Below are 25,281 nucleotides of genomic sequence, written 5' to 3'. Positions count from 1 at the left end.
CCAGGGGGTAGCCTGTTGAGCTGTGTGACAGCAGTAGGCCTGGCCTTCACACAGATCCACACCAGAGTGGACGGGGGGGGGGGAGGGGAGGGACACGCACGGGGCCTGGCCTTCACACAGATCCACACCAGAGTGGACGGGGGGGGGGGGGGGGGGGACACGCACGGGGCCTGGCCTTCACACGGATCCACACCAGAGTGGACGGGGGGGGGGGGGGAGGGGGGGGGACACGCACGGGGCCCGGCCTTCACACAGATCCACACCAGAGTGGACGGGGGGGGAGGGGAGGGACACGCACGGGGCCCGGCCTTCACACAGATCCACACCAGAGTGGACGGGGGGGGGAGGGGGGGACACGCACGGGGCCCGGCCTTCACACGGATCCACACCAGAGTGGACGGGGGGGGGGGGGGGGAGGGACACGCACGGGGCCCGGCCTTCACACAGATCCACACCAGAGTGGACGGGGGGGGGGAGGGGGGGGGGACACGCATGGGGCCCGGCCTTCACACGGATCCACACCAGAGTGGACGGGGGGGGGGGAGGGGGGGGGACATGCACGGGGCCCGGCCTACACACAGATCCACACCAGAGTGGACGGGGGGGGGGGGGGACACGCACGGGGCCCGGCCTTCACACAGATCCACACCAGAGTGTACGGGAGGGGGGGGACACGCACGGGGCCCGGCCTTCACACGGATCCACACCAGAGTGGACGGGGGGGTGGGGGGACACGCACGGGGCCCGGCCTACACACAGATCCACACCAGAGTGGACGGGGGGGGTGGGGGGACACGCACGGGGCCTGGCCTTCACACAGATCCACACCAGAGTGGACGGGGGGGGGGGGACACGCACGGGGCCTGGCCTTCACACAGATCCACACCAGAGTGGACGGGGGGGGACACGCACGGGGCCTGGCCTTCACACAGATCCACACCAGAGTGGACGGGCGGGGGGGGGGGGGGACACGCACGGGGCCCGGCCTTCACACAGATCCACACCAGAGTGGACGGGGGGGGGGGGGGGACACGCACGGGGCCCGGCCTTCACACAGATCCACACCAGAGTGGACGGGGGGGGGGGGGACACGCACGGGGCCCGGTCTTCACACAGATCCACACCAGGGTGGACGGGGGGGGACATGCACGGGGTCCGGCCTTCACACGGATGCACACCAGAGTGGACGGGGGGTGGGGGGACACGCACAGGGCCCGGCCTTCACACGGATGCACACCAGAGTGGACGGGGGGTGGGGGGACACGCACAGGGCCCGGCCTTCACACGGATCCACACCAGAGTGGACGGGGGGGAGGGGGGACACGCACGGGGCCCGGCCTTCACACAGATCCACACCAGAGTGGACGGGGTGGGAGGGACACGCACGGGGCCCGGCCTTCACACAGATCCACACCAGAGTGGACGGGGGGGGGAGGGACACGCACGGGGTCCGGCCTTCACACGGATGCACACCAGAGTGGACGGGGGGTGGGGGGACACGCACAGGGCCCGGCCTTCACACGGATGCACACCAGAGTGGACGGGGGGTGGGGGGACACGCACGGGGCCCGGCCTTCACACGGATCCACACCAGAGTGGACGGGGGGGGGGGGGGAGGGACACGCACGGGGCCCGGCCTTCACACAGATCCACACCAGAGTGGACGGGGGGGGGGAGGGGGGGGGGACACGCACGGGGCCCGGCCTTCACACGGATCCACACCAGAGTGGACGGGGGGGGGGGGGGAGGGGGGGGGACATGCACGGGGCCCGGCCTACACACAGATCCACACCAGAGTGGACGGGGGGGGGGGGGGGACACGCACGGGGCCCGGCCTTCACACAGATCCACACCAGAGTGTACGGGAGGGGGGGGACACGCACGGGGCCCGGCCTTCACACGGATCCACACCAGAGTGGACGGGGGGGTGGGGGGACACGCACGGGGCCCGGCCTACACACAGATCCACACCAGAGTGGACGGGGGGGGGTGGGGGGACACGCACGGGGCCTGGCCTTCACACAGATCCACACCAGAGTGGACGGGGGGGGGGGGGGACACGCACGGGGCCTGGCCTTCACACAGATCCACACCAGAGTGGACGGGGGGGGACACGCACGGGGCCTGGCCTTCACACAGATCCACACCAGAGTGGACGGGCGGGGGGGGGGGGGACACGCACGGGGCCCGGCCTTCACACAGATCCACACCAGAGTGGACGGGGGGGGGGGGGACACGCACGGGGCCCGGCCTTCACACAGATCCACACCAGAGTGGACGGGGGGGGGGGGGGACACGCACGGGGCCCGGTCTTCACACAGATCCACACCAGGGTGGACGGGGGGGGACATGCACGGGGTCCGGCCTTCACACGGATGCACACCAGAGTGGACGGGGGGGTGGGGGGACACGCACAGGGCCCGGCCTTCACACGGATGCACACCAGAGTGGACGGGGGGTGGGGGGACACGCACAGGGCCCGGCCTTCACACGGATCCACACCAGAGTGGACGGGGGGGAGGGGGGACACGCACGGGGCCCGGCCTTCACACAGATCCACACCAGAGTGGACGGGGGGGGAGGGACACGCACGGGGCCCGGCCTTCACACAGATCCACACCAGAGTGGACGGGGGGGGGAGGGACACGCACGGGGCCCGGCCTTCACACGGATCCACACCAGAGTGGACGGGGGGGGGGGAGGGACACGCACGGGGCCCGGCCTTCACACGGATCCACACCAGAGTGGACGGGGGGGGGGGGGCGGGGGGACACGCACGGGGCCCGGCCTTCACACGGATGCACACCAGAGTGGACGGGGGGGTGGGGGGGACACGCACGGGGCCCGGCCTTCACACAGATCCACACCAGAGTGGACGGGGGGGAGGGACACGCACGGGGCCTGGCCTTCACACGGATCCACACCAGAGTGGACGGGAGGGGGGGGGAGGGGGGGGACACGCACGGGGCCCGGCCTTCACACGGATCCACACCAGAGTGGACGGGGGGGGGGGAGGGGGGGGACACGCACGGGGCCCAGCCTTCACACGGATCCACACCAGGTGGACAGGAGGAGGACACCGTGTTGGGACCGCTTGGGAACAGGCCCTGGTTATCAATTAACCGACTCCTTTAAATCAGGAAGGAGCTGTCCCGGGAGGGAGCGCCCGTGCCGCTCTGCGTCCTGCAGCCAGCCTGCCCCCGGGAGCCCTCTGGCATGGCGCAGGCCGGGGAGCCGGGCACCCCTGCGGAGGACGGCGGGGAGCAGAGGCCGAGGTGGGACAACAAGGCCCAGTACCTCCTCAGCTGCGTGGGGTTCGCCGTGGGGCTGGGGAACATCTGGAGGTTCCCGTACCTGTGCCAGACCTACGGGGGAGGTAAGCAGGCCCGCCGGCCGCCGCACCCTGCGGGAGGACCGAGCCCGCACACCCCTGTCCTGGGTGCAGTCTACTTCACTACTGCACACCGAAGGGCCCGCTGCCACTGAGCCCCCTCCCAGGCATCTTTAGGGCCCCGCATTCCCACACGGGCCAGGCAGGACCCCAGGTCTGCCTGCCGGTGCTGCTGCTGCTGGACGCACCGGTGACCGCCTGCTGACCCCGCGTCCCGCGGGGGTCTTCCTCGTCCCCTACCTCATCGCCTGCTGACCCCGCGTCCCGCGGGGGCCTTCCTCGTCCCCTACCTCACCTCCTGCTGACCCTGCGTCCCGCAGGGGCCTTCCTCATCCCCTACCTCATCGCCCTGGCTTTTGAGGGGATGCCACTCTTCCACATCGAGCTTGCCATCGGCCAGCGCCTGCGGAGGGGCAGTGTCGGGGTGTGGACGGCCATCTCTCCCTACCTTGGTGGAGTAGGTGTGTATCTGCCTCCTAGACCAACGACGGGACCCCCGGGCGGGCAGAGGCCGCAGCACAGACTGCTCGGGAGGACCGTGTGCCCGTCCCGGGCGGGGTGTTTGTTTTGCTCTTGTTCTCACTGTGTGGGGCGCCACCGTGTCCGCAGGCTTTGGCTGCTTCACCGTGTCCTTCCTGATCAGCCTGTACTACAACACCGTCCTCGTGTGGGTCCTGTGGTTCTTCCTCAACTCCTTCCAACACCCTTTGCCCTGGAGCACCTGCCCGCCAGACCTCAACAGGACAGGTGAGGCACGCAGAGCTGGGCAGTCCCGGGAGGCGCGTGGCGCGTGGCGGGAAGCTGGGCCCTGCATCAGTGTGAAATCCAGCCCCTCTCGTCTGTGCTCAGCCTCTGCTGGGCTCAGGGCCCCCGGATGCCGGCCACTCCCAGGGAGGTGTCTGGCTTCTGGCAGACATTACCCCAGCCTTGGGCCCTGAGAAGGGAGAGGGCTCCACCACCCAGAAGGAAGCAGGGGAAACACTTCCCATGGGCACCAAGGCTGCTGGGGCACAGGACCCGCTGGGGAGGCCGGCGGCCTGGGCCTCCTCTGAGCACGGGACCCGCTGGGGAGGCCGGCGGCCTGGGCCTCCTCTGAGCACGGGACCCGCTGCGGAGGCCGGCGGCCTGGGCCTCCTCTGAGCACGGGACCCGTTGGGGAGGCCGGAGGCCTGGGCCTCCTCTGAGCACGGGACCCGCTGGGGAGGCCGGAGGCCTGGGCCTCCTCTGAGCATGGGACCCGCTGCGGAGACCGGCGGTCTGGGCCTCAGTGCAGCACAGCTGTAGCAGCAGTGTGGCTACCCTGGCTCCAGGGCCAGCCGGTGACCGCCCGCCTGGCCGCAGGGTTTGTGCAGGAGTGTCAGGCCAGCAGCACCGTGAGCTACTTCTGGTACCGGCAGACGCTGAACATCACAGCCGACATTGGCGACAGCGGCGTGGTCCAGTGGCAGCTGCTCCTCTGCCTGGTCACCTGCTGGATGGTTGTGTACCTGTGTGTCATCAGAGGTATCGAGAGCACTGGGAAGGTGAGCCACGGGCCGGGACCCTTCCCCCCCTCCCCAGGACCTTCCCAGGCTGCTCTGAGCTCCGCGGTGAGGCCTGGGCTCACTACACTGCTGTGTCTTCCCAGAGGACCGGTCCTTCCATCCTCCTGGACCCTGTGATGTCCCGCTCTGGGGCTTGTCGATGTTGGCCAGCCAGCCCAGCTCTCTTTAAACCACCTTAGCATATCTACTCCTCACCGATATACATCATGCTGGAAGTGTGTCGCCTGGAGACCATTTACTCACATCTCTCTTTTTTTTTTTTTTAATTTTTGTCAGTTGTGGGGCTTGAACTCTGGGCCTGGGCGCTGTCCCTCAGCTCTTCAGCTCAAGGCGAGCGCTCTACCATTTGAGCCACAGCGCCACTTCTGGTTTTCTGGTGGTTTATTGGACATAAGAGTCTCGTGGACTTGCCTGCCTGGGCTGGCTTTGAACCGCGGTCCTTGGGGCTCCGCCTCCTGAGTAGCTAGGGTGACAGGCGTGGCCAGCGGCCCCCGGCCCCCATCTCTTTTATCATCCAGACAGCTCTGCCTCTTCCCAGAGGCGCTTGCACTTCACTCACAGCGACCGAGCGCTGACCTGGGGAGGGTTCACGCCAGTGCTACCTCGTTTTCAGTCTGGCCAGTCTGCTCTGTGTCTCTCTTTTTCCGGTGTAGGACTCTGTACTGGTGTAGTGGCGGTCGGGCTCAGGGGAGCTGGCGTCCCCTCCCATGCTAACCACTGATTATTGTGCCTTAAGAAGCTCATTGTTCTTTGCTTCCCTCCCTCCCAGCCTTGGCGGTATTCTCATACATTTTGCTTACAAATAACTGGCAGATGATTTTCTCTGTCTCTGTCCTCTCTTTCCTCTGTCTCTCCTCTGCCTCCCCCTCTCTCTCCCTCGTTCTCCTTTCTTTGTCCTTTCCTCTTTCCTTTTCCTCTTCTCTCCCTCTCTTCCTCCTCTCTCTCCCTTTCTCCCTCCCTCCCCCCCCCGCACTAGGCACCGTATGCGAGGCTTCATGCTTGCTATCTCCCCCACCCCTCTGTCCCTCCCCCCTCCCCCCCCCCCCCGGCACTAGGCACCGAATGCGAGGCTTCATGCTTGCTATCTCCCCCACCCCTCTGTCCCCCCCCCCCCCCCCGGCACTAGGCACCGTATGCAAGGCTTCGTGCTTGCTGCACAAGTGCTGTCCCGCCAGTGTGCCCCAGCCCCGTTGGACAGGTGATTTTCGAGGTCTTGTGTTTTGTCAGATCAGCCTGGGTTTTGCCATCTTTCTGCTTGTCTTCGTGTTGCCGGGGGTGACAGGCATGCTGGCAGGGGCAGCCATTGTTGATGGCCCTGGCTGGCCTCAAGCCCCAGTCCCTGACCTCTGCCTCCACGCGGCTAGGATTGGAAACCCCGGTCTTGCTCGGGGATTCTTCTTCTATAGCAACTTAAGCAGCAAGCACACCAGCATCGCTCTTCACCGCTGCGTGGCTCTGTGGCAGCCCAGGCTGACCACATCACTGAGCCTGTGCCCCTGCTTGGGCTTTGGCTTGGTGCCCCGGGGCCTCTGCCCAGGACCTGGTCACTCTGTGCATGTGCTCAGCCCGCTGCAGACAGCACGACCCCACACTCAGCTCCCTACAAGGACAGGTGGCTGCCAGGTCCCAGAGCAGAAGTGGTGGGCAGGGCCTCTGTGAAGCCTCCAGGGCGCAGGCCGTGAGGGCAGTGCGTCCACCTGCAAACCACCACCTGTGGTCCTCAGAGCCCAGACACTGCCCATGCCCAGGGAGGCGGGCACTGTGTGCAGGGGAGGGTCCACAATACAGCCAGGGCCCCGCCTGCGGCCAGCGGGCATCAAGATAAAGAGGATGGGAGCCACAAGGTCCTGGCTGGGAACACAGACAGGAGGCTGGAGAGGAGACCCAATGGGAAAGGTCAGAAACAGATGCCCAGGGATACCAGGATACTGGAGGGGGGTGCTGGGAAGGAGGGGAGGCTGCAGTGGAGGATGGAAAGGGGTAGGGGAGGCTGGAGGAAAGGGGGAAGGTGGGAGAAGAGGAGTGGGGGGTAGAAGGGGACTGGAATAGAGGCTAAAAAAGAGCACAGCTCAGGCATCTACCAGGGACTAGCCCCAGTCACGGGGCACTGACCTGTCCTGGGTGGTCAGTGCCTCTCCCAGCTGTCCCCGGCCTGTCCTGGCCAGTCCATGCCTGTCCAGCTGACCTCACAGAGGCCCAGTGGTGAAAGTGACGGCAAGTGTGATATCCTGAGAAGCCAGAAGCAGGATCCTAACCCTGATGTGACCCCAGCTGCACACACACCCACATCGGTGTGGCCTGCACTCACACACACATCGGTGTGGCCTGCACTCACACCCACATCGGTGTGGCCTGCACTCACACCCACATCGGTGTGGCCTGCACTCACACACACATCGGTGTGGCCTGCACTCACACACACCCACATCTGGGTGTGGCCTGCACTCACACACACATCGGTGTGGCCTGCACTCACACACACATCGGTGTGGCCTGCACTCACACACACACACATCGGTGTGGCCTGCACTCACACACACACACATCTGGGTGTGGCCTGCACTCACACACACACACACACATATGGGTGTGGCCTGCACTCACACACACACACACACATCTGGGTGTGGCCTGCACTCACACACACATATCTGGGTGTGGCCTGCACTCACACACACACACATCTGGGTGTGACCCGGCCTGTACTCACACACACACATCTGGGTGTGGCCTGCACTCACACACACACACATCTGGGTGTGGCCTGCACTCACACACACACACATCTGGGTGTGGCCTGCACTCACACACACACACATCTGGGTGTGGCCTGCACTCACACACACACACATCTGGGTGTGGCCTGCACTCACACACACACACACACACAATCTGGGTGTGACCCAGCCTGCACTCACACACACATCGGTGTGGCGTGCACTCACACACACACAAATCTGGGTGTGACCCGGCCTGCACTCACACACACACACACACACACCTGGGTGTGGCCAGGCCTGCTGCCCACCTGCCCCCTGCCGGCTCCCCTGGCAACAGCTGCCAATGCCTCGTGTCCTCCAGGCCATCTACTTCACCGCCTGCTTCCCCTACCTGGTCCTGACCATCTTCCTCATCCGAGGCCTGACCCTGCCCGGGGCCGCTGAGGGCCTCACCTACCTCTTCACTCCCAAGGTGAGTGGAGGCTGGCATAGGAGGCTGAGCTGCCTGGAGCAGATGGGTAGAGGCCAGGCCGGCCAGGCTGTGCGGGGGGGGGGGGGGGGTCTGTGTTCTGGGACAGGTGGACGCAGGCACTTGTGGATGTGGGGTCGCTGCGCTCATCGGGCAGGCTGGAGAGCGGGCGTGGGCTGGGCACAGCCGAGAAGCTGCCCGGGAGCCCGGGGCCGCTCTCCTCCACACGGGCGGCACCCCTGCCTGCCCTCACCCCGGGCCTGCCTCCAGCAGTGGACACCTTCCAGGGGCCCCCAGTTTGTGCAGGGTCCCAGGGCATGCACACCCCGGTGTGAGGGTGCCACAGCCCGGGGGCCGCCGCAGAGGCCCGCAGAGGCCCGCAGAGCCGACGAGTCTGCCCAAGTCTCTGGTGGCAGCCAAACCAACAGCTCCTGCGTGAACGCTCCACACCGCCACACCCCCGCCTGGAAACGGCCTAAGCCCAGGCTGCACAACCTCCTGCAGGCCTAGCAGACCACAAGCCTGTCAGCACACCAGAGAACAGGGTCACACTGCACCACCAGACCACAGAACAGCACCACACCACACCACAGGCCCCAGAGCAGGGCCAGCCCCTGCCCCCTGAGCACCCCTTGAGGTCTGTTCTCTCCTGTGTGAAAGCCCCAAAGGAATGCAGAGAAGGTTCTGGAACAGCTGAATGGGCTGGGAGATGGGCTGCTGCACAGGCCTCCCGGTCTCATTCCAGATGCAGACTCTCCAGAATCCCCGGGTGTGGCTGGACGCGGCCACACAGATCTTCTTCTCCCTCTCTCTGGCCTTTGGAGGTCACATTGCTTTCGCAAGCTACAACCCACCCAGGTAGGTGTGGGTGCGCTACACCCACCCAGGCAGGTGAGGTAGGTGTGGGTGAGCTATAATCCACCCAGGCAGGTGGCCAGCTTGGGTGAGGTGCGGAGTCCTCTCCTGAGGCCACGCAAGCCCTTCTTGATATCGGTGGTCACTCTGGGGACCAGGGCAATCTGTGTGAATGTGGGGCGGGAACTTGGTGCTGGGCCTGGCACCCCATGGGGTCCAGCTGTCTCCAAGGACAGCAGGGCTGCCTGGCGGCGTCCAGCATCTCCCGGGGAAAGCCACTCATCAGCCAGGCCCAGGGCTCTGCCCATCCCAGGACGCCATCAGTAACACTCTGCAAACAAAGGTGTCCATTTGGAAAGAGCAGAGCCAGGGAAAGGCGAGGCCGGGAGCCACCATGGGCGGGTTCAAAGAGGGCTCTGCAAGGGGAGGCAGACAGTTGACGCAATAATCGCTGGCCACGGTGACTGGTCATCAGGGTGGCACCAGCACGGCCGGCTGCCGGTCGAGGTCCTCCGGGAATGCTTCCTGCCCGGGGTCCAGCGCAGCCTCTGGGGCCCACGGTGCAGCCGGGATCCTCGCTCTCGCCTCCCACGGGCGTGACACTCGCAGGAACGCCTCCGCACAAGGGTCACAGCCACGTCCACACAGCGTGCTAACCCTGCCGTCCCCCATCAGAGGCACGGCTGCTTCCTAGGGCCCACAGGACCCCACATCCCCAGCCAGGAAGCAGGACGGACTTTAAACCCAGAACCGTCTGCCGTCGGCCGCCTTTCCGTCCACTGAGGGGTGGGTGGGTGCCTGCGGCTGCGGGGAGGACTCTGGCCGGCCGCGTCCCCAGCCATCTTCAGGGACAGATGCAAGGACCAGGGCCTCAGAGCACCTGGGACCACCCCTCGCTAGCCTACACACAAGGGTGCCCTTCTCCTGAGACAGGACCCAGCCCTCAGCCTCCTGCTGCCCTGTCTGGGGCCTCTCCAGTTTCAGACCCTTAGTAGCCTTGAAGTGAGCTGTATGGAGGGAGTACAGGGAGGGGCTGAGGCCTGGGGGCTCAGGTATCACCCACAGGCTGCGCTCGGAGTGGGACCTGGGCTGGGAGAGGCTGGGAGGTGCTGGGAAGGGCTGGGAGGGGCTGGGAGAGGCTGGGAGAGGCTGGGAGGGGCTGGGGGGCTGGGAGGGGGTGGGAGGGGCTGGGAGGTGCTGGGAGGGTCTGGGAGAGGCTGGGAGGGTCTGGGAGAGGCTGGGAGGGGTGGGGGGGGCTGGGAGGGGTGGGGGGGGGCTGGGAGGGGCTGGGAAACCCGCAGGCTGCGCTGGTAGTGCGACTGGGCTGGGGGTCCAGGGAAAGGCCCCACGTCTCCCCACGCGGGCGGGCTGTGAGCACACTGTGGGTGATGCACTTGTGCTTGTACCCAGGAACAATTGTGAGAAGGATGCTGTGGTCATCAGCCTGGTCAACAGCCTGACTTCCCTGTACGCATCCCTCACCATCTTCTCCATCATGGGGTTCAAGGCGACCATGGACTACAGGAGGTGCCTGGACAGGTGAGCACAGTGCCAACTGGGCGTCCCAGGGCACCGCTGGGATGGGGTGGGAGTGGGGCGCACGCCCCGGACGAGGGGGAGCCGTCCTGCAGCAGGGTGCCTCAAATCTGACCGCCAGTGTCCTTGTAAGAGGCAGAGGAGGGCACGGAGGGAGAGCATGTGGGACACAGGAGAACGCGGCTGTGGCGTGACTGTAACAAGGCTGTGGCGTGTGGCGTGGCCGTGGGCTGTGGCATGTGGCGTGGCCGTGGGCTGTGACGTGTGGCGTGGCCGTGGGCCGTGGCGTGTGGCATGGCCGTGGGCTGTGGTGTGGCCGTGACCATAACAAGGCTGTGACGTGTGGCGTGGCCATGGGCCGTGGGCTGTGGCGTGGCGGTGGGCTGTGGTGTGTGGCATGGATGTGGGCTGTGGCATGTGGCGTGGCTGTGGGCTGTGGCGTGGCTGTGGGCTGTGATGTGTGGCATGGCTGTGGGCTGTGGCGTGTAGTGTGGCCGTGGGCTGTGGCGTGGTCGTGGGCTGTGGCATGGCCGTGACTGTAACAGGGCTGTGATGTGTGACGTGGCCGTGGGCTGTGGTGTGGCCGTGACCGTAACAGGGCTGTGTCGTGTGTCATGGCCGTGGGCTGTGGTGTGGTCGTGACTGTAACAGGGCTGTGGCGTGTGGCGTGGCCGTGGGCTGTGGTGTGGCCGTGACCGTAACAAGGCTGTGACGTGTGATGTGGCCGTGGGCTGTGGCGTGGCTATAATGTGGCCGTGGCTGAGGGCACCAGCACCTCCGGCACTGGAGGAGGCAGGGACACGTCTCAAACACCCGCGGTTCTGCCCCAGCTTGGACTTTGACGAGGTCTGGAGATGGAGCGGCTGGCACTTGCCTGGGATCAGGCATCCGCCGCTCTCAGGCACGCTTCTGCGCCCAGGCCAACCGCGCGGGCGTCTGCGGTACTCAGGGGACGGCTTGCTCTAACCCCGCGGGCACAGAGGAGACACACAGGACAGAGTGGCCGTGCCACGCGCAGCCTGAGCCCCGAGCCTCAGAAGCTGTGAGAAGGTGCGGCACCCCAACAAACAGTGCGGACCCTCAGAACAAGAGAATCTTCCAGCACCTGCGGCTGAGACACAAGACCGGACCCCACTAGAGTCTTTTCCCTCACGACATTAGAAGAGCGTCAAGCGTGTGCTCACGTCCCAGTGAGCCTCACTGCCTGGGGCTGCGGCACAGCCCGCCGCCCAGCCCCAGCTGGCTCAGCCACCGCGCAGGGGCCTGGGATCTCAGACCCAGAGTCACGGGGCGCCGGGCCACGGCTCCGGGGACACCGGGTCAGGCTCCCGAGTGTGCCTGGCCTGCTCCCGTATTTCTGTGGAACGGCTCCGTACTGAATGTTGGTGCGCTGTGCAGCCATTGAGTTACAGGCACCTGAAGATCACCTCTCGCCGCCTCCACCAGCCCACACCACCTCCACCACACCCTCCACCACGCCCTCCACCACGCCCTCCACCACACCTCCACCACGCCCTCCACCACACCTCCACCACGCCTCCACCACACCCTCCACCACGCCTCCACCACGCCCTCCACCACGCCTCCACCACACCTCCACCACGCCCTCTACCACGCCTCCACCACGCCACCACGCCCTCCACCACGCCTCCACCACGCCCACCACGCCCTCCACCACACCTCCACCACACCCTCACCACACCTCTACCACGCCCTCCACCATACCTCCACCACACCTCCACCACACCCTCACCACACCTCCACCAAACCCTCCCTCACCACACCTCCACCACACCCTCCACCACACCTCCACCAAACCCTCCACCACACCCTCACCACGCCCTCCACCACACCTCCACCACGCCCTCCACCACGCCTCCACCACGCCCTCCACCACACCCTCCACCACACCACCACGCCCTCCACCACACCTCCACCACACCCTCCACCACGCCCTCCACCACACCCTCCACCACGCCTCCACCACACCCTCCACCATGCCCACACTGCCACCTCCACCCCGCCCACACCCCCACCACTGGCCGGGACACGAGGCAGCGCCGCTGCACTGTGTGAGGTTATTTTAAACAGCAAGATTGCCAGCAAAAATGCAAAGAATGGGGCACTCGATGGGGCACAGAAGAGACCCATGGGCAGCAGGGGACGAGACGGCGCCAAGTTCTCGCCTGGCTGGAGCCTCGTGGGCCACTGACTAAATTTTGTCACCCAGTGTCTGCCCGGAACCACAAAAGAGCTCAGGTACCGGGCCAGGTGTGGCGCAGGGCACTGGCTGGATGGCACCGGCCCCCGGGCGCCAGCCCAAGCGTCGCCAGGCTTAGCAGTTGATTCAGCAGGTTGTGGACAGCACGGAGTGCCTGCTGGCACAGAGTCCTGCCTGGAGTGCCACCGTTCCGGAGGGCTCAGCGTGTTTGGAGGTGGAGGGAGGAGGAGGATCCCTCCCAGCCCAGCCTGAGAAGCCCGGCCTGACGCGGCCTCCACCCGTCAGGAAGCGCGCGTCTCCTCCCCATTCTCACTCGGCCCCGAGCGTCTGAGCAGGCAGGCGGGCAGGCACCCGGGGTTCCTGGGCCCCCAGAGCGGGCGTGCGCAGGGAGTTCAGCCTGACGTGGGGCCACAGCTGCTAGTGTTTGCACGAGCATTTCCTGGAATGTACGCCCCATGCCACCCCTTGCTCACCAGCCTCCCTCCACCCTGCAGAAACATCCTCAGCCTCATCGATGAGTTTGATTTCCCAGAGCAGAGCATCTCCAGGGACGACTACCCAACCGTGCTCACACACCTGAACGCCACTTGTCCAGAGAGAGTGGCCCGGCTCCGCCTGAGGGCCTGCCAGCTGGAGGACTTCCTGGATAAGGTAGTGTTTGGTGGGGAAGGTAGTGGGTGGCGTGGAAGGACGGAGGCAGTGTGCGGGACGGGTAGGGGCGGGGGGAGGGCTGTGCCCGGGACGGGGGTCTGTGCGGGATGTGGGGGGCGTGGGATGGGAGGGCTGTGTGCGGGATGGGGGCCTGCGCGGGACAGAGGGGCCGTGTGCAGGACAGAAGGGCTGTATGCAGGACAGGGGGGCCATGCGCGGGACAGAGGGGCTTTGTGCGGGACGGGGTGGGCCGCGTGTGGGATGGGGGCCGCGTGCGGGACGGGGGGGGCCGCGTGTGGGACGGGGTGGGCCGCATGCGGGACAGGGGGTCCACGTGTGGGATGGGGGCCGCGTGCGGGACGGGGGGGGCCGCGTGCAGGACGGGGGGCCGCGTGCGGGACGGGACGGGGGGGCCGCGTGCGGGACGGGGGGGCCGCGTGCGGGACGGGGGGGCCGCGTGCGGGACGGGGGGCCGTGTGCGGGACGGGGGGCCGTGTGCGGGATGGGGGGCTGTGTGCGCAGGATGGGGCTGTGTGCGGGACGGGGGGCTGCGTGCGGGACAGGGGGCTGTGTGCGGGACGGGGGGCTGTGTGCGCAGGATGGGGCTGTGTGCGGGACGGGGGGCTGTGTGCAGGATGGGGGCCGTGTGCGGGACGGGGGGCCGCGTGCGGGACGGGGGGGCCGTGTGCGGGACGGGGGGCTGTGAGCAGGATGGGGGCTGTGTGCAGGACGGGGGGGCTGTGTGTGGGACTGGGGTGCTGTACGTCAGATGGGGGGGCCACTGTGGGACAGGAGGCCGTGTGCGGGAGGACAGGAAGCACGCAGGGTCAGTCTGGCAGAACACAGCTCAGAGGAGCATTTCCCACAGATCCAAGCCCAGGCTCGGCAGAGGGGTGGTGAACACCATCTGCCTCGAAGCCTAGGCTGGCCGAGGGAGCCAGTGCCACTGGGCACAGACCCCAGGGACAGCCACTGCTCAGGTGGCAGAGCCCCATGGGCTCCTGGGACCCGGAGCCCCAGGCGGGGACGGCGGCAGGAGGCCAGTCCTCACGCCGTGTGTCACGCTGGCCTCCGGAGTCCCGGAGCCTCTCACCGGCTCGCGCGCCCCTCGCTCATGCCCCTTCCCTCAGCGTGAACCCGAGGCCAGCTCACACCTGCAACCCTAGCTGCTCAGGGGGAGATCTGAGCCAGGCCAGGCAGGAAGGCTCCGGAGACTCCTGACACCACTCAACCAGCACAGAGCTGAAGCGGAGCTGTGGCTCCATGGCCACACACCAGCCTTAAGCATAAAAGCCAAGTGAGAGCGTGAGATTCTGAGATCTGGCCCCAGAAGAAAGGAAAAAGAAGGGAGGGAGGGAGGGAGGGAGGAGAGGGAAAGAGGGAGGGAGGGAAGGAAGGAAAGGGAGGAAGGGAGGGAGGGAGGGAAGGAGGGAAGGGAGGAAGGGAGGGAGGGAGGGAGGGAGGGAGGGAGAGAGGACAGACCTGTGGCCTGCCCCAGTGCACGCATGCGGTGAGCAGGAGCCCGTGTGGCTTGGCTGTGTCCTAACATGCAGGCAGGGCGTGTACATGTGTGTGGTGTGGGAGCCTGTGTGGCGTGGGCAGGGCGTGTGCACGTGTGTGGTGTGGGAGCCTGTGTGGTGTGGTCAGGGTGTGTGCAGTGAGCAGGTGCCCGTGTGGTGTGGGCAGGGCGTGCGCACGCGTGGTGAGCAGGTGCCCGTGTGGCGTGGGCAGGGTGTGCGCACACGTGGTGAGCAGGTGCCCGTGTGGCATGGGCAGGGTGTGTGCTCGCGTGTGGTGTGGGTGCCCATGTAGCGCGGGCAGGGCGTGTGCACGTGTGTGGTGTGGGTGCCCGTGTGGCGCCATCAGGGCGTGCACACGCATGTGGTGTGGGTGCCTTGTGGTGTGGTCAGGGCGCATGCACGCGTATGGTGTGGGTGCCCGTGTGGCGTGGTCAGGGCGTGTGCACGCATGTGGTGTGGGTGCCCTGTGGCGCGATCAGGGTGTGTGCACGCGTGTGGTGTGGGTGCCCTGTGGCGCGGTCAGGGTGTGTGTACGTGTGTGGTGTGGGTGCCCTGTGGCGCAATCAGGGTGTGTGCACGCGTGTGGTGTGGGTGCCCTGTGGCGCGGTCAGGGTGTGTGCACGTGTGTGGTGTGGGTGCCCTGTGGCGCGATCAGGGTGTGTGCACGCGTGTGGTGTGGGTGCCCTGTGGCGCGGTCAGGGTGTGTGCACGTGTGTGGTGTGGGTGCCCGTGTGGTGTGGGTGCCCTGTGGCGTGGTCAGGGCGTGTGCACGCGTGTGGTGTGGGTGTCGTGTGGCGCGGGCAGGGCGTGTGCACGCGTGTGGTGTGGGTGCCGTGAGGCGCGGGCAGGGCGTGTGCACGTATGTGGTGTGGGATCCCGTGTGGCACGGTCAGGGCATGTGCACGCGTGTGGTGTGGGTGCCCTGTGGTGTGGGCAGGGCGTGTGCACGCGTGTGGTGTGGGTGCCGTGAGGCGCGGGCAGGGCGTGTGCGTCTGAGTGCCGCCCTGTGCTGCAGAGTGCCTCAGGCCCGGGCCTGGCCTTCCTGGTCTTCACGGAGGCTGTGCTGCACATGCCAGGCGCCTCTGCCTGGGCCGTGCTCTTCTTCGGCATGCTCTTCACCCTGGGCCTGTCTTCCATGTTCGGGAACATGGAGAGTATCATCACGCCTCTCCTGGACATGGGCATCTTGCCCAGAAGAATCCCAAAGGAGGGCCTGACGGGTGAGTGGAGGCGTGGACGCAGGGGCCTGGCCCTTGGCAGGTTCTTGGCCCGCTGCCCACACAGGGCCTCTAGACACAGAACCCCAGGGGCCTCGCCTGGACCGCGCGGGGGGAGGGGGCCTGGACCGACTGCTCTGTGCGGTGGGGGCACCATGGGCCAACTCAGGAGTCCAGGGCAGGGCGGGGCTTTCCCTCCCACATGCCCATGGGGTCCTTCCTGCCCCAGGAGACAGGGAGCGACGGCCAGAGGCTGGGGTGGCCCCCGGGGGCATCCCCCAGACCCCGAGCCCCTCACCTATGACCCCAGCCCACCCCGCGCCCACCTCCAGGGCTGGTGTGCCTGGCGTGCTTCCTCTGCTCCACCTGCTTTGTGCTGCAGTCTGGAAGCTACTGGCTGGAGATCTTCGACAACTTTGTGGCGTCTCTGAACCTGCTCATCTTCGCCTTCTGCGAGGTGGTCGGCGTCATCTATGTCTACGGGATGAAGCGGTGAGCCACCCCTCCCCCCGACTCACACCCCCAAGCACACGGATGGGGTTCCCAGGCCGGGGCTGAGCCGGGCTGGCTTCCTGGGCCTGAGGGCGGCCTGTCGAGTGTCCCGTGTGGCAGGTTCTGTGATGACATCGAGTGGATGACCGGCCGGCGGCCCAACCTGTACTGGCGGGTGACATGGCGGGTGGTGAGCCCCCTCTTGCTGCTCAGCATCTTCCTGTCCTGTGTCGTCCTCCTGGCCCAAAGGCCGCCCCGCTACAAGGCCTGGAACCCCCAATATGTAGGTCTTCTGGTGCAATGTGGGGTTCTTGTGTCCTGGCCCCCACAGGGCCACTCAGGGCTGGATACCCCGTGGACAGGCCTCTGGCAGCATGGCCTGGCCTCGTAGGGTGAGGGGCACTGGGGTGGCCTGGCCACGTGGGGTGACCGGGCACTGGGGTGTACACAGCTTGCGTGGCCGAGGCCCAAGGCTGGGTGCTCCAGCCTGCTCTCAACTCAGGAGGAGAGGGAGCGTGCTTGTGGGCAGCCTCCTCCCACTCGGGCTGGGGCTGGCTCCTCCCAGGGGCCCCCGAGTATGGGAACCTGCCCCTTGCACCTACTTGGGCCGGGGAGGGGGCATCCAGCCCAGCCTCCCAGTGCCCCTCCTGTCTCTGCAGGTGCAGTTCCCCTTGCGGGAGGAGAAGCTGTACCCAGGCTGGGTGCTAGCCACCTGTGTGCTCCTGGCCTTCCTGCCCATCCTCTGGGTCCCCACCATCGCGCTGGCCCAGCTGCTGGCCCGGCGCCGACAGAGGACAGACACACAGCCAGCCACCAGCCTGAAGCCATAACACGTCGGGGCCTGCGGAGGGAGCGGGCTGGGGGGGGGCGCTCCTGGCGTGTGCTCGCTTAGACCCATACACGGTCTCTCCCACCCATGCCGTGTGCTCGCTTAGATCCATACACGGTCTCTACCACCCATGCCGTGTGCTCCTGGTGTGTGCTCGCTTAGATCCATACACGGTCTCTACCACCCATGCCGTGTGCTCGCTTAGATCCATACACGGTCTCTACCACCCATGCCGTGTGCTCCTGGCGTGTGCTCGCTTAGATCCATACACGGTCTCTACCACCCATGCCGTGTGCTCGCTTAGATCCATACACGGTCTCTACCACCCATGCCGTGTGCTCCTGGCGTGTGCTCGCTTAGATCCATACACGGTCTCTACCACCCATGCCGTGTGCTCGCTTAGATCCATACACGGTCTCTACCACCCATGCCGTGTGCTCGCTTAGATCCATACACGGTCTCTCCCACCCATGCCGTGTGCTCCTGGCGTGTGCTCGCTTAGATCCATACACGGTCTCTACCACCCATGCCGTGTGCTCGCTTAGATCCATACACGGTCTCTACCACCCATGCCGTGTGCTCGCTTAGATCCATACACGGTCTCTCCCACCCATGCCGTGTGCTCCTGGCGTGTGCTCGCTTAGATCCATACACGGTCTCTACCACCCATGCCGTGTGCTCGCTTAGATCCATACACGGTCTCTACCACCCATGCCGTGTGCTCCTGGCATGTGCTCACTTAGATCAATACACGGTCTCTACCACCCATGCCGTGTGCTCGCTTAGATCCATACACGGTCTCTCCCACCCATGCCGTGTGCTCCTGGCGTGTGCTCGCTTAGATCCATACACGGTCTCTACCACCCATGCCGTGTGCTCGCTTAGATCCATACACGGTCTCTACCACCCATGCCGTGTGCTCGCTTAGATCAATACACGTTCTCTACCACCCATGCCGTCTGCTCGCTTAGATCCATACACGTTCTCTACCACCCATGCCGTGTGCTCCTGGTGTGTGCTCGCTTAGATCCATACACGGTCTCTACCACCCATGCCGTGTGCTCGCTTAGATCCATACACAGTCTCTACAACCCATGCCGTGTGCTCGCTTAGATCAATACACGTTCTCTACCACCCATGCCGTGTGCTCGCTTAGATCAATACATGTTCTCTCCCACCCATGCCGTGTGCTCCTGGCGTGTGCTCGCTTAGATCCATACACGGTCTCTACCACCCATGCCGTGTGCTCGCTTAGATCCATACACGGTCTCTACCACCCATGCCGTGTGCTCGCTTAGATCAATACACGTTCTCTACCACCCATGCCGTCTGCTCGCTTAGATCCATACACGTTCTCTACCACCCATGCCGTGTGCTCCTGGTGTGTGCTCGCTTAGATCCATACACGGTCTCTACCACCCATGCCGTGTGCTCGCTTAGATCCATACACAGTCTCTACAACCCATGCCGTGTGCTCGCTTAGATCAATACACGTTCTCTACCACCCATGCCGTGTGCTCGCTTAGATCAATACATGTTCTCTCCCACCCATGCCGTGTGCTCCTGGCGTGTGCTCGCTTAGATCCATACACGGTCTCTACCACCCATGCCGTGTGCTCGCTTAGATCAATACACGGTCTCTACCACCCATGCCGTGTGCTCGCTCAGATCCATACACGGTCTCTACCACCCATGCCGTGTGCTCCTGGCGTGTGCTCGCTTAGATCAATACACGTTCTCTACCACCCATGCCGTGTGCTCGCTTAGATCCATACACGGTCTCTACCACCCATGCCGTGTGCTCGCTTAGATCAATACACGTTCTCTACCACCCATGCCGTGTGCTCCTGGCGTGTGCTCGCTTAGATCCATACACGGTCTCTCCCACCCATGACAGTGCCCACTGACTCCCCAGCTCACCCTCAGCACACAGCAATCTCCAGAGATTCACAGGGTCCAGGACACCATGTCCACCCTGCGTCCTGAGCATCTGGAGAACCTGAACCTCTCCCAGCCAGGACTGGTGGTGGTGGAGCGCTTGCTACCCCTGGGAATCCACGCCAGCTGGGGCGGCACTCAAAATGGTGACATGCAGAGCTGGGAACTCATTGTAGGTGTGAGACCTCCATGTCACGAGTCATAGGAATCTGACCCCAGGCTGATCTCCAAGAAAAGAGCTGAGCTAAAATATGTAGGCCCTGAGCACAAAGAAGCCCTGGCAGAGACACACCTGGGCTCACCACCTCTGAGGGGAGCGAGGTCCAGACGATTCAGACAACCTTCCCACCTTCCCATCAGGAGTCAGCCAAGTCGTGAGAGTATGAACAATGAATGCGGTGGTGCCGTTTTTATTTTCTCAATGCTCATTTTAGTCAAGAAAGCATAAGAGACAGGCAAGGGGGCTCTTAGGAGGCGTCTGAAGTGAGAAAGACCACTTCTCAACCCACAGCTGGCACTGCGCCATGCGGGAGGCTGACACCGGCAGGATGCGGTCTGAGGTGAACCCCGGAAGAGCCCACGAGACTCCATCTCCATGGAAGGAGAGCTGCACGTGATCCCAAAACACCTGGTGTAGGCAGCCCCTGGCTATGAGCCATCCTCAGCGGGAGATCCCCACTAGTGTCCTGTCACCCGGGAAGCTCCAGTCTCTCCAAGAGCAAAAGGCTATGCCGGGTGCCGCTGGCTCATGCCTGAACCCTAGCTGCTCAGGAGGCTGAGAGCTGAGGTTTGAGGTTCAAAGGCAGCCCAGGAAAGTCCACGAGCCTCCTATCTCCAGTTATCACCTGAAAACTAGAAGTGGTGCTGTGGCTTAAGTGGTAGAGGGACAGCGCCCAGGCCCTGAGTTCAAGTCCCATGACCAACCAAAAAGTCTGTCCAGTCAAGGGGTGACACTGGCTCGCCACGCCCCCTCCGCAGTGGACTTCAGATCCCTGCGGAGGCTCAGCTCCCGGGTTGTGTGCCTGGCACCCACACGCCTCCTCCCTCCCCCCACCCCAGCAGCAGTGCGGACCAGCCGCAGCTCTAAAGCAGGAGGTGTTGGACATGGAACCCACATCCACCCATGGCTTCTGGTGGCCAGAAAAGCTTCGAGCAGGCCCTGGTACCTCATAAAAAACGAACTGGTAATGTGGTGCTGGCCATAGTGCTGAACACCCAAGCTAGCTAGGCATCACCGTGTGGTGGGATATTGGCTTGTACAGTGTCATCACCGTGTGGTGGGATATTGGCTTGTACAGTGTCACCGTGTGGTGGGATATTGGACTTGCTTCATGTAGTGAGCCATCCTTGCCACGGACAGCTCAGACCCTAAACAAAGCCAACTGAAGTGCCCTGCAAGTGACCCAGCACTCCAGCTCATGCTTCTCCCCACACCTGTCACAAGGGACAGCAGTGGACGCAGCAGAGGCCACGCCCATGGAGAGGTGGAGGACAGCAGTGGACACAGCAGAGGCCCATGGAGAGGTGGAGGACAGCAGTGGACGCAGCAGAGGCCCATGGAGAGGTGGAGGACAGCAGTGGACGCAGCAGAGGCCCACTGAGAGGTGGAGGACAGCAGTGGACACAGCAGAGGCCCATGGAGAGGTGGAGGGCAGCAGTGGATGCAGCAGAGGCCATGCCCATGGAGAGGTGGAGGGCAGCAGTGGATGCAGCAGAGGCCATGCCCATGGAGAGGTGGAGGACAGCAGTGGACGCAGCAGAGGCCCATGGAGAGGTGGAGGACAGCAGTGGACACAGCAGAGGCCCATGGAGAGGTGGAGGACAGCAGTGGACACAACAGAGGCCCATGGAGAGGTGGAGGACAGCAGTGGACGCAGCAGAGGCCCACTGTGCAGTGGATACAGAACGCAGCTGGGTGCGATGAGCTCAGCCTCTTCGGCTGCTCCACGAGAACTCAGAGACAGCTATCACCACCAGCCCGTCTTTCCTCAGCCACAACCAACTGAAAGCAAAGGACAGCCACTGGCCTAGGAGCTGGCTACACCCAAAGATGGACTTCAGCATAGTGAGACCCCGCCCATGGAACTCTCCAGAACCAGCATCCAGGCATCACTCTCGGCTGGGGCTCTCCGTGCTCCCTTCTCTAGGAAGTGGACACTGTTCCCCCAAGAAAGTTCTAGATGAGGAAGGGCTGCAGGGCCCCCGTGTGCATGGGGTGTGCGGCCCCCTCTGGAGGCGGAGCCTGCATGCGCCTGGACACCCTGCTGCTGGCCCAACTCCAGGCCGCGGCGTGTGGACGGCTGGGGGCTGAGTGGTGAGCCCAAGTCACAGCCACATCACAAACCAGGACGGGCCTCCTGACACCTCTGTGTGGCACGCGGACCCCACGCCAGCCCAGCACGCACCACACTCCACAAAGGTTCACCTCCCCGGAAGATGGACAGGAGGCGGCCCCACGGGTGACTGAGACAGACGGATGGACAGGAGGTGGTCTCATAAGTGAATGAGACACAGAAGTTGGTCCAAAACCCAGCAGAGGCCTGCCCACCGAACATGCAAATGACTCAGGGTCAGTAGCTGACCCCTCAGGAGCTGGGAGCCGGTACCTGGCCACCAGTCAGGGAGGTGGACAAGGCTGCCCAGGGAACGGGCCTGAGCCGTGACCACTCCCATGTGTAAAGCACCATCAACATGCCCCTGGGCCGCGGTCGCTCCGTCCCAGAGCTTCAGTGCCGACTTGGAAGCGCACCACTGCAGATGCGTGTCTGCTCAGGATGCACACAGCCCCCGCAGCCCCCGGGCCACGCACGGTCTCTACACCCCGCCAGCCCCCCCCCCCCCCCCCGCTCCACCCTCTAAGGCTGGCATTGTCTGGAGGTGACTAAACCCAGGGATCACGGGCACCTCCACATTCCAGCGTCCAATGTATCCACCGCTGTACAGAAGCGGACTCTTCCTGCCAGGAAGACCCTGGCCCATGGCTGAGAACCGTGAGCCTCGTAGATGGGCTGTGGATGCCCGACCGCCCTCTCGGCCCACACAAGCCTTGTCCTCAGCAGTGTGAGGTCAAGGGCAGACCAAGCTGCAGCGGGCAGCGGCCACACTCGGAAGGCACCAGACGGATACAGCCCTCCTCCACCCACAGCACGCTCCAGCGGTGGAGGTGTGCCACCGGCCTGGGCCCCGGAAGACGGCGTCCAGCCTGAGGACGCTGCCCAGAAGCCCACCCAAGCCACCAGGAGCCTCTGGCCTCTGCAGGCCACGGCTCAATCGGCATGGGTGACTGGTGCGTGGAGGGCTGTGAGTCATGCCCAGGCCTCTGGCCCTGGTGCTGCCTGGTGGGGAGCCACGAGCACGGTCCACGCAGGCGATAGGTCTCGCTCCGAGAACCAGTCCCGTGTTGTCTGCTGCTGCACTGAATCACCGAAACTGGCTTATAGCAAGGTGCTCCGGGCTGCGCCCCCACCGGCCGGCATGGGGCGTGGGCAGGCTGCCCCCCTCAGTCTCTCTGCTCATAAGCATCCCTTCACACACCCCAAATCGTAGGCTTGGGCCCTCCCAAAGACTCCTGGTAGTCTTTCTCATACCCTAGCTGTACAACTTCCTTCTCTTCCAGGCCTAGGACACCAGACCCTGCCATGCAATCCAGGATGGCAACTTCATCCATGAGCTGGCTGAACGCTCCTCTGCCCCCCCGCCCCCTGCACGGGTCCTGGCGTCCGGGGAGCATTGCTCTGCCTGGCTCAGGCTGTGGAAGGCTCAGGAGGTGCTCCGGGTGCACAGCATCGTGCCAGGTGGCTGGCACTGAGCCAGCACCCTTGGCAGGCAGAGGGTAAGGTTACAGAGGACAAGCCCCCTTGCTTGGCACCACTGGGGATTGGGCTTCACCCTCACCCAGTCTGAATTGTTGTTCCATACACATCTGGGGAGTCAATGCGAACAAGCTGCAGCCCACGATGTACGGGAGCACCAAAACCACATTTTCTTTTCTTGCGTGTGGTGAATTTTTCTGGTTAATTAGAGATACATCTCCTGGACATTTCTGCTTCAAATGGGCTTCAAACCCCATCTCTCAGATCTTGGTTCCTCAGCTAGGATTTTTTTTCCCCAGGCAAAAAAGTATTGGAGGAGAGCACACTGCACAAGACAGAACGTGCAGGTGGGCGAGGGAGGGGGAGGGGGAGGAGGAGGGGGAGGAAGAGGGGGAGGAGGGGGAGGAAGAGGGGGAGGAGGAGGGGGTGGAGGAGGGAGAGGAGCGGGAGGGGGAGGAGGGGGAGGGGGAGGAGGAGGAGGGGGAGTGGGAGGAGGAGGGGGAGGAGGAGGGGGAGAAGAGGGGGAGGAGGAGGGGGAGGGGGAGGAGGAGGGGGAGGGGGAGGAGGAGGGGGAGGAGGAGGGGGAGGGGGAGGAGGGGGAGGGGGAGGAGGAGGGGGAAGAGGAGGGGGAAGAGGAGGGGGAGGGGGAGGAAGAGGAGAAGGAAGAGGGGGAGGGGGAGGGGGAGGAGGAGGGGGAAGAGGAGGGGGAAGAGGAGGGGGAGGGGGAGGAAGAGGAGAAGGAAGAGGGGGAGGAGGAGGGGGAGTGGGAGGAGGAGGGGGAGGAGGAGGGGGAGAAGAGGGGGAGGAGGAGGGGGAGGAGGAGGAGGGGGAAGGGGAGTGGGAGGGGGAGGAGGGGGAGGAGAAGAGGGAGGAGGAGAAGAGGGAGGAGGAGGAGGGGGAGGGGGAAGAGGAGGGGGAGGGGGAGGAAGAGGAGGAGGGGGAGGAGAGGGAGGGGGAGGAGGAGGGGGAGGGGGAGGAGGAGGGGGAGGGGGAGGGGGAGGAGGAGGGGGAGAGCCCGGCCTGCCAGGCGTGCATGGGATGGAATGAGCAGCGGCTCACAGTAAGACTGGGTTTATGTAGGAAGAGGGTGAGTGGCCGTGAAGGACCTCAGAGCCTGGGAACTTCCATGGCCAAAGGAGGCATGACCAGGGTGGTCCAGAAGTGACCTCAGAGGAAGCGGCTCCGGAGGAAGTGACCTCCTTCAGAGCCTGGGGCCGCTCACTGTCCCAGGTGTGCTGTTACCTGGACAGACATGGCAGACTTCTAGGGAGGGACATGTACATGGAAAGAAAACAAGGGCCCGTTTTCCTGGGCGGACCTAACATTCCAGCCCTTTGACAGTTATAGAGGGGTGCAGATTCTCCCTGGCTACTTTTGCTGGCAAGGGGCGTCGACATTAGGGGTAGAAGATACAGATGTCACCCATTCCGAAAGCAGAAGTAACAGTTCCTTGGTGGTGAGCGTGGGTATGGATGACATCTGAAAGAAATCTTACAAGGCAGGGGCTGAGCAATAAGAAAAAAATATTATTAGAGGGCGCACTAACGGCAGAAGGAAGGGTTCAGGGAAGAAAATTAGAAATTAGATGGTGTGCTAGATCCTATCTCCTGCATTCCAGGTGGTCCTAGAGTTGGAGGAAAATAACCCCAGCTGACATCTGGAGACTCGTCAGAAGCTGGGCTGGACTGGAGCAGCTGCAGGCCCGGCGTGAGGCGTGAGCATTCCCTCCAACGGGACTGAGATGTCTGGATTAGAGTATGGATGGGAGACCCAGAAATGCACCAACGCAAACTGTCCTGAGACTAGGCCTCACCAGCTTTGACCATGATCCTCAGATTAAAGGAGTCTTTTAGCACAAGACCTTTTTTATTCCCAATTGAAGCAACAAGATCAACAGAAATAGTTGCTTTTGGGGGTCCAGTCATGGGGCCTAAACTCTGGGTCTGGGCGCTGTCCCTCAGCTCTTCAGCTCAAGGCAAGCGCTTTACCACTGAGCCACCTTCCCAGCCCCAACAGAAATAGTTTTAAAACAGGATTTACCTGGAACTTGTTAAGAACAGAGGTTTTCCAATAAATACAAGAGTTA

The 25,281-nt window shown here is 64.3% G+C and overlaps 1 protein-coding gene and 1 long non-coding RNA gene across 3 annotated transcripts; both read left to right on the top strand.

Annotated features, from left to right (window-relative positions):
* The first annotated feature begins 3,163 nt into the window (after positions 1-3,163).
* Slc6a18 (solute carrier family 6 member 18) lies at positions 3,164-19,281 on the top strand. The gene is made up of 12 exons (XM_042695170.1): positions 3,164-3,376; positions 3,712-3,852; positions 4,001-4,138; positions 4,733-4,914; positions 8,017-8,127; positions 8,870-8,982; positions 10,390-10,518; positions 13,231-13,387; positions 15,923-16,127; positions 16,457-16,616; positions 16,737-16,899; positions 17,276-19,281. The coding sequence occupies exons 1-12, from the start codon at positions 3,217-3,219 to the stop codon at positions 17,444-17,446; spliced, it is 1,830 nt and encodes a 609-aa protein (XP_042551104.1). The 5' UTR covers positions 3,164-3,216; the 3' UTR covers positions 17,447-19,281.
* A 2,994-nt stretch (positions 19,282-22,275) lies between these two features.
* Positions 22,276-25,135, top strand: LOC122120955. Of its 2 annotated transcripts, XR_006149846.1 has the most exons (4): positions 22,276-22,827; positions 23,000-23,215; positions 23,495-23,542; positions 24,814-25,135. It is a non-coding gene; the product is annotated as an uncharacterized LOC122120955 (long non-coding RNA). The 2 variants fall into 2 exon arrangements; XR_006149847.1 differs by having other exon boundaries at positions 22,276-23,215.
* Positions 25,136-25,281: the final 146 nt, after the last annotated feature.

The sequence above is a fragment of the Dipodomys spectabilis genome, unplaced genomic scaffold, assembly GCF_019054845.1.
Source record: "Dipodomys spectabilis isolate Male_0828 unplaced genomic scaffold, ASM1905484v1 ptg000179l, whole genome shotgun sequence".
Classification (NCBI taxonomy): Eukaryota; Metazoa; Chordata; class Mammalia; order Rodentia; family Heteromyidae; genus Dipodomys; species Dipodomys spectabilis.
The sequence above is the reverse complement of the archived record's forward strand: the minus strand, read 5'-3'. Positions and strand labels throughout refer to the sequence as shown.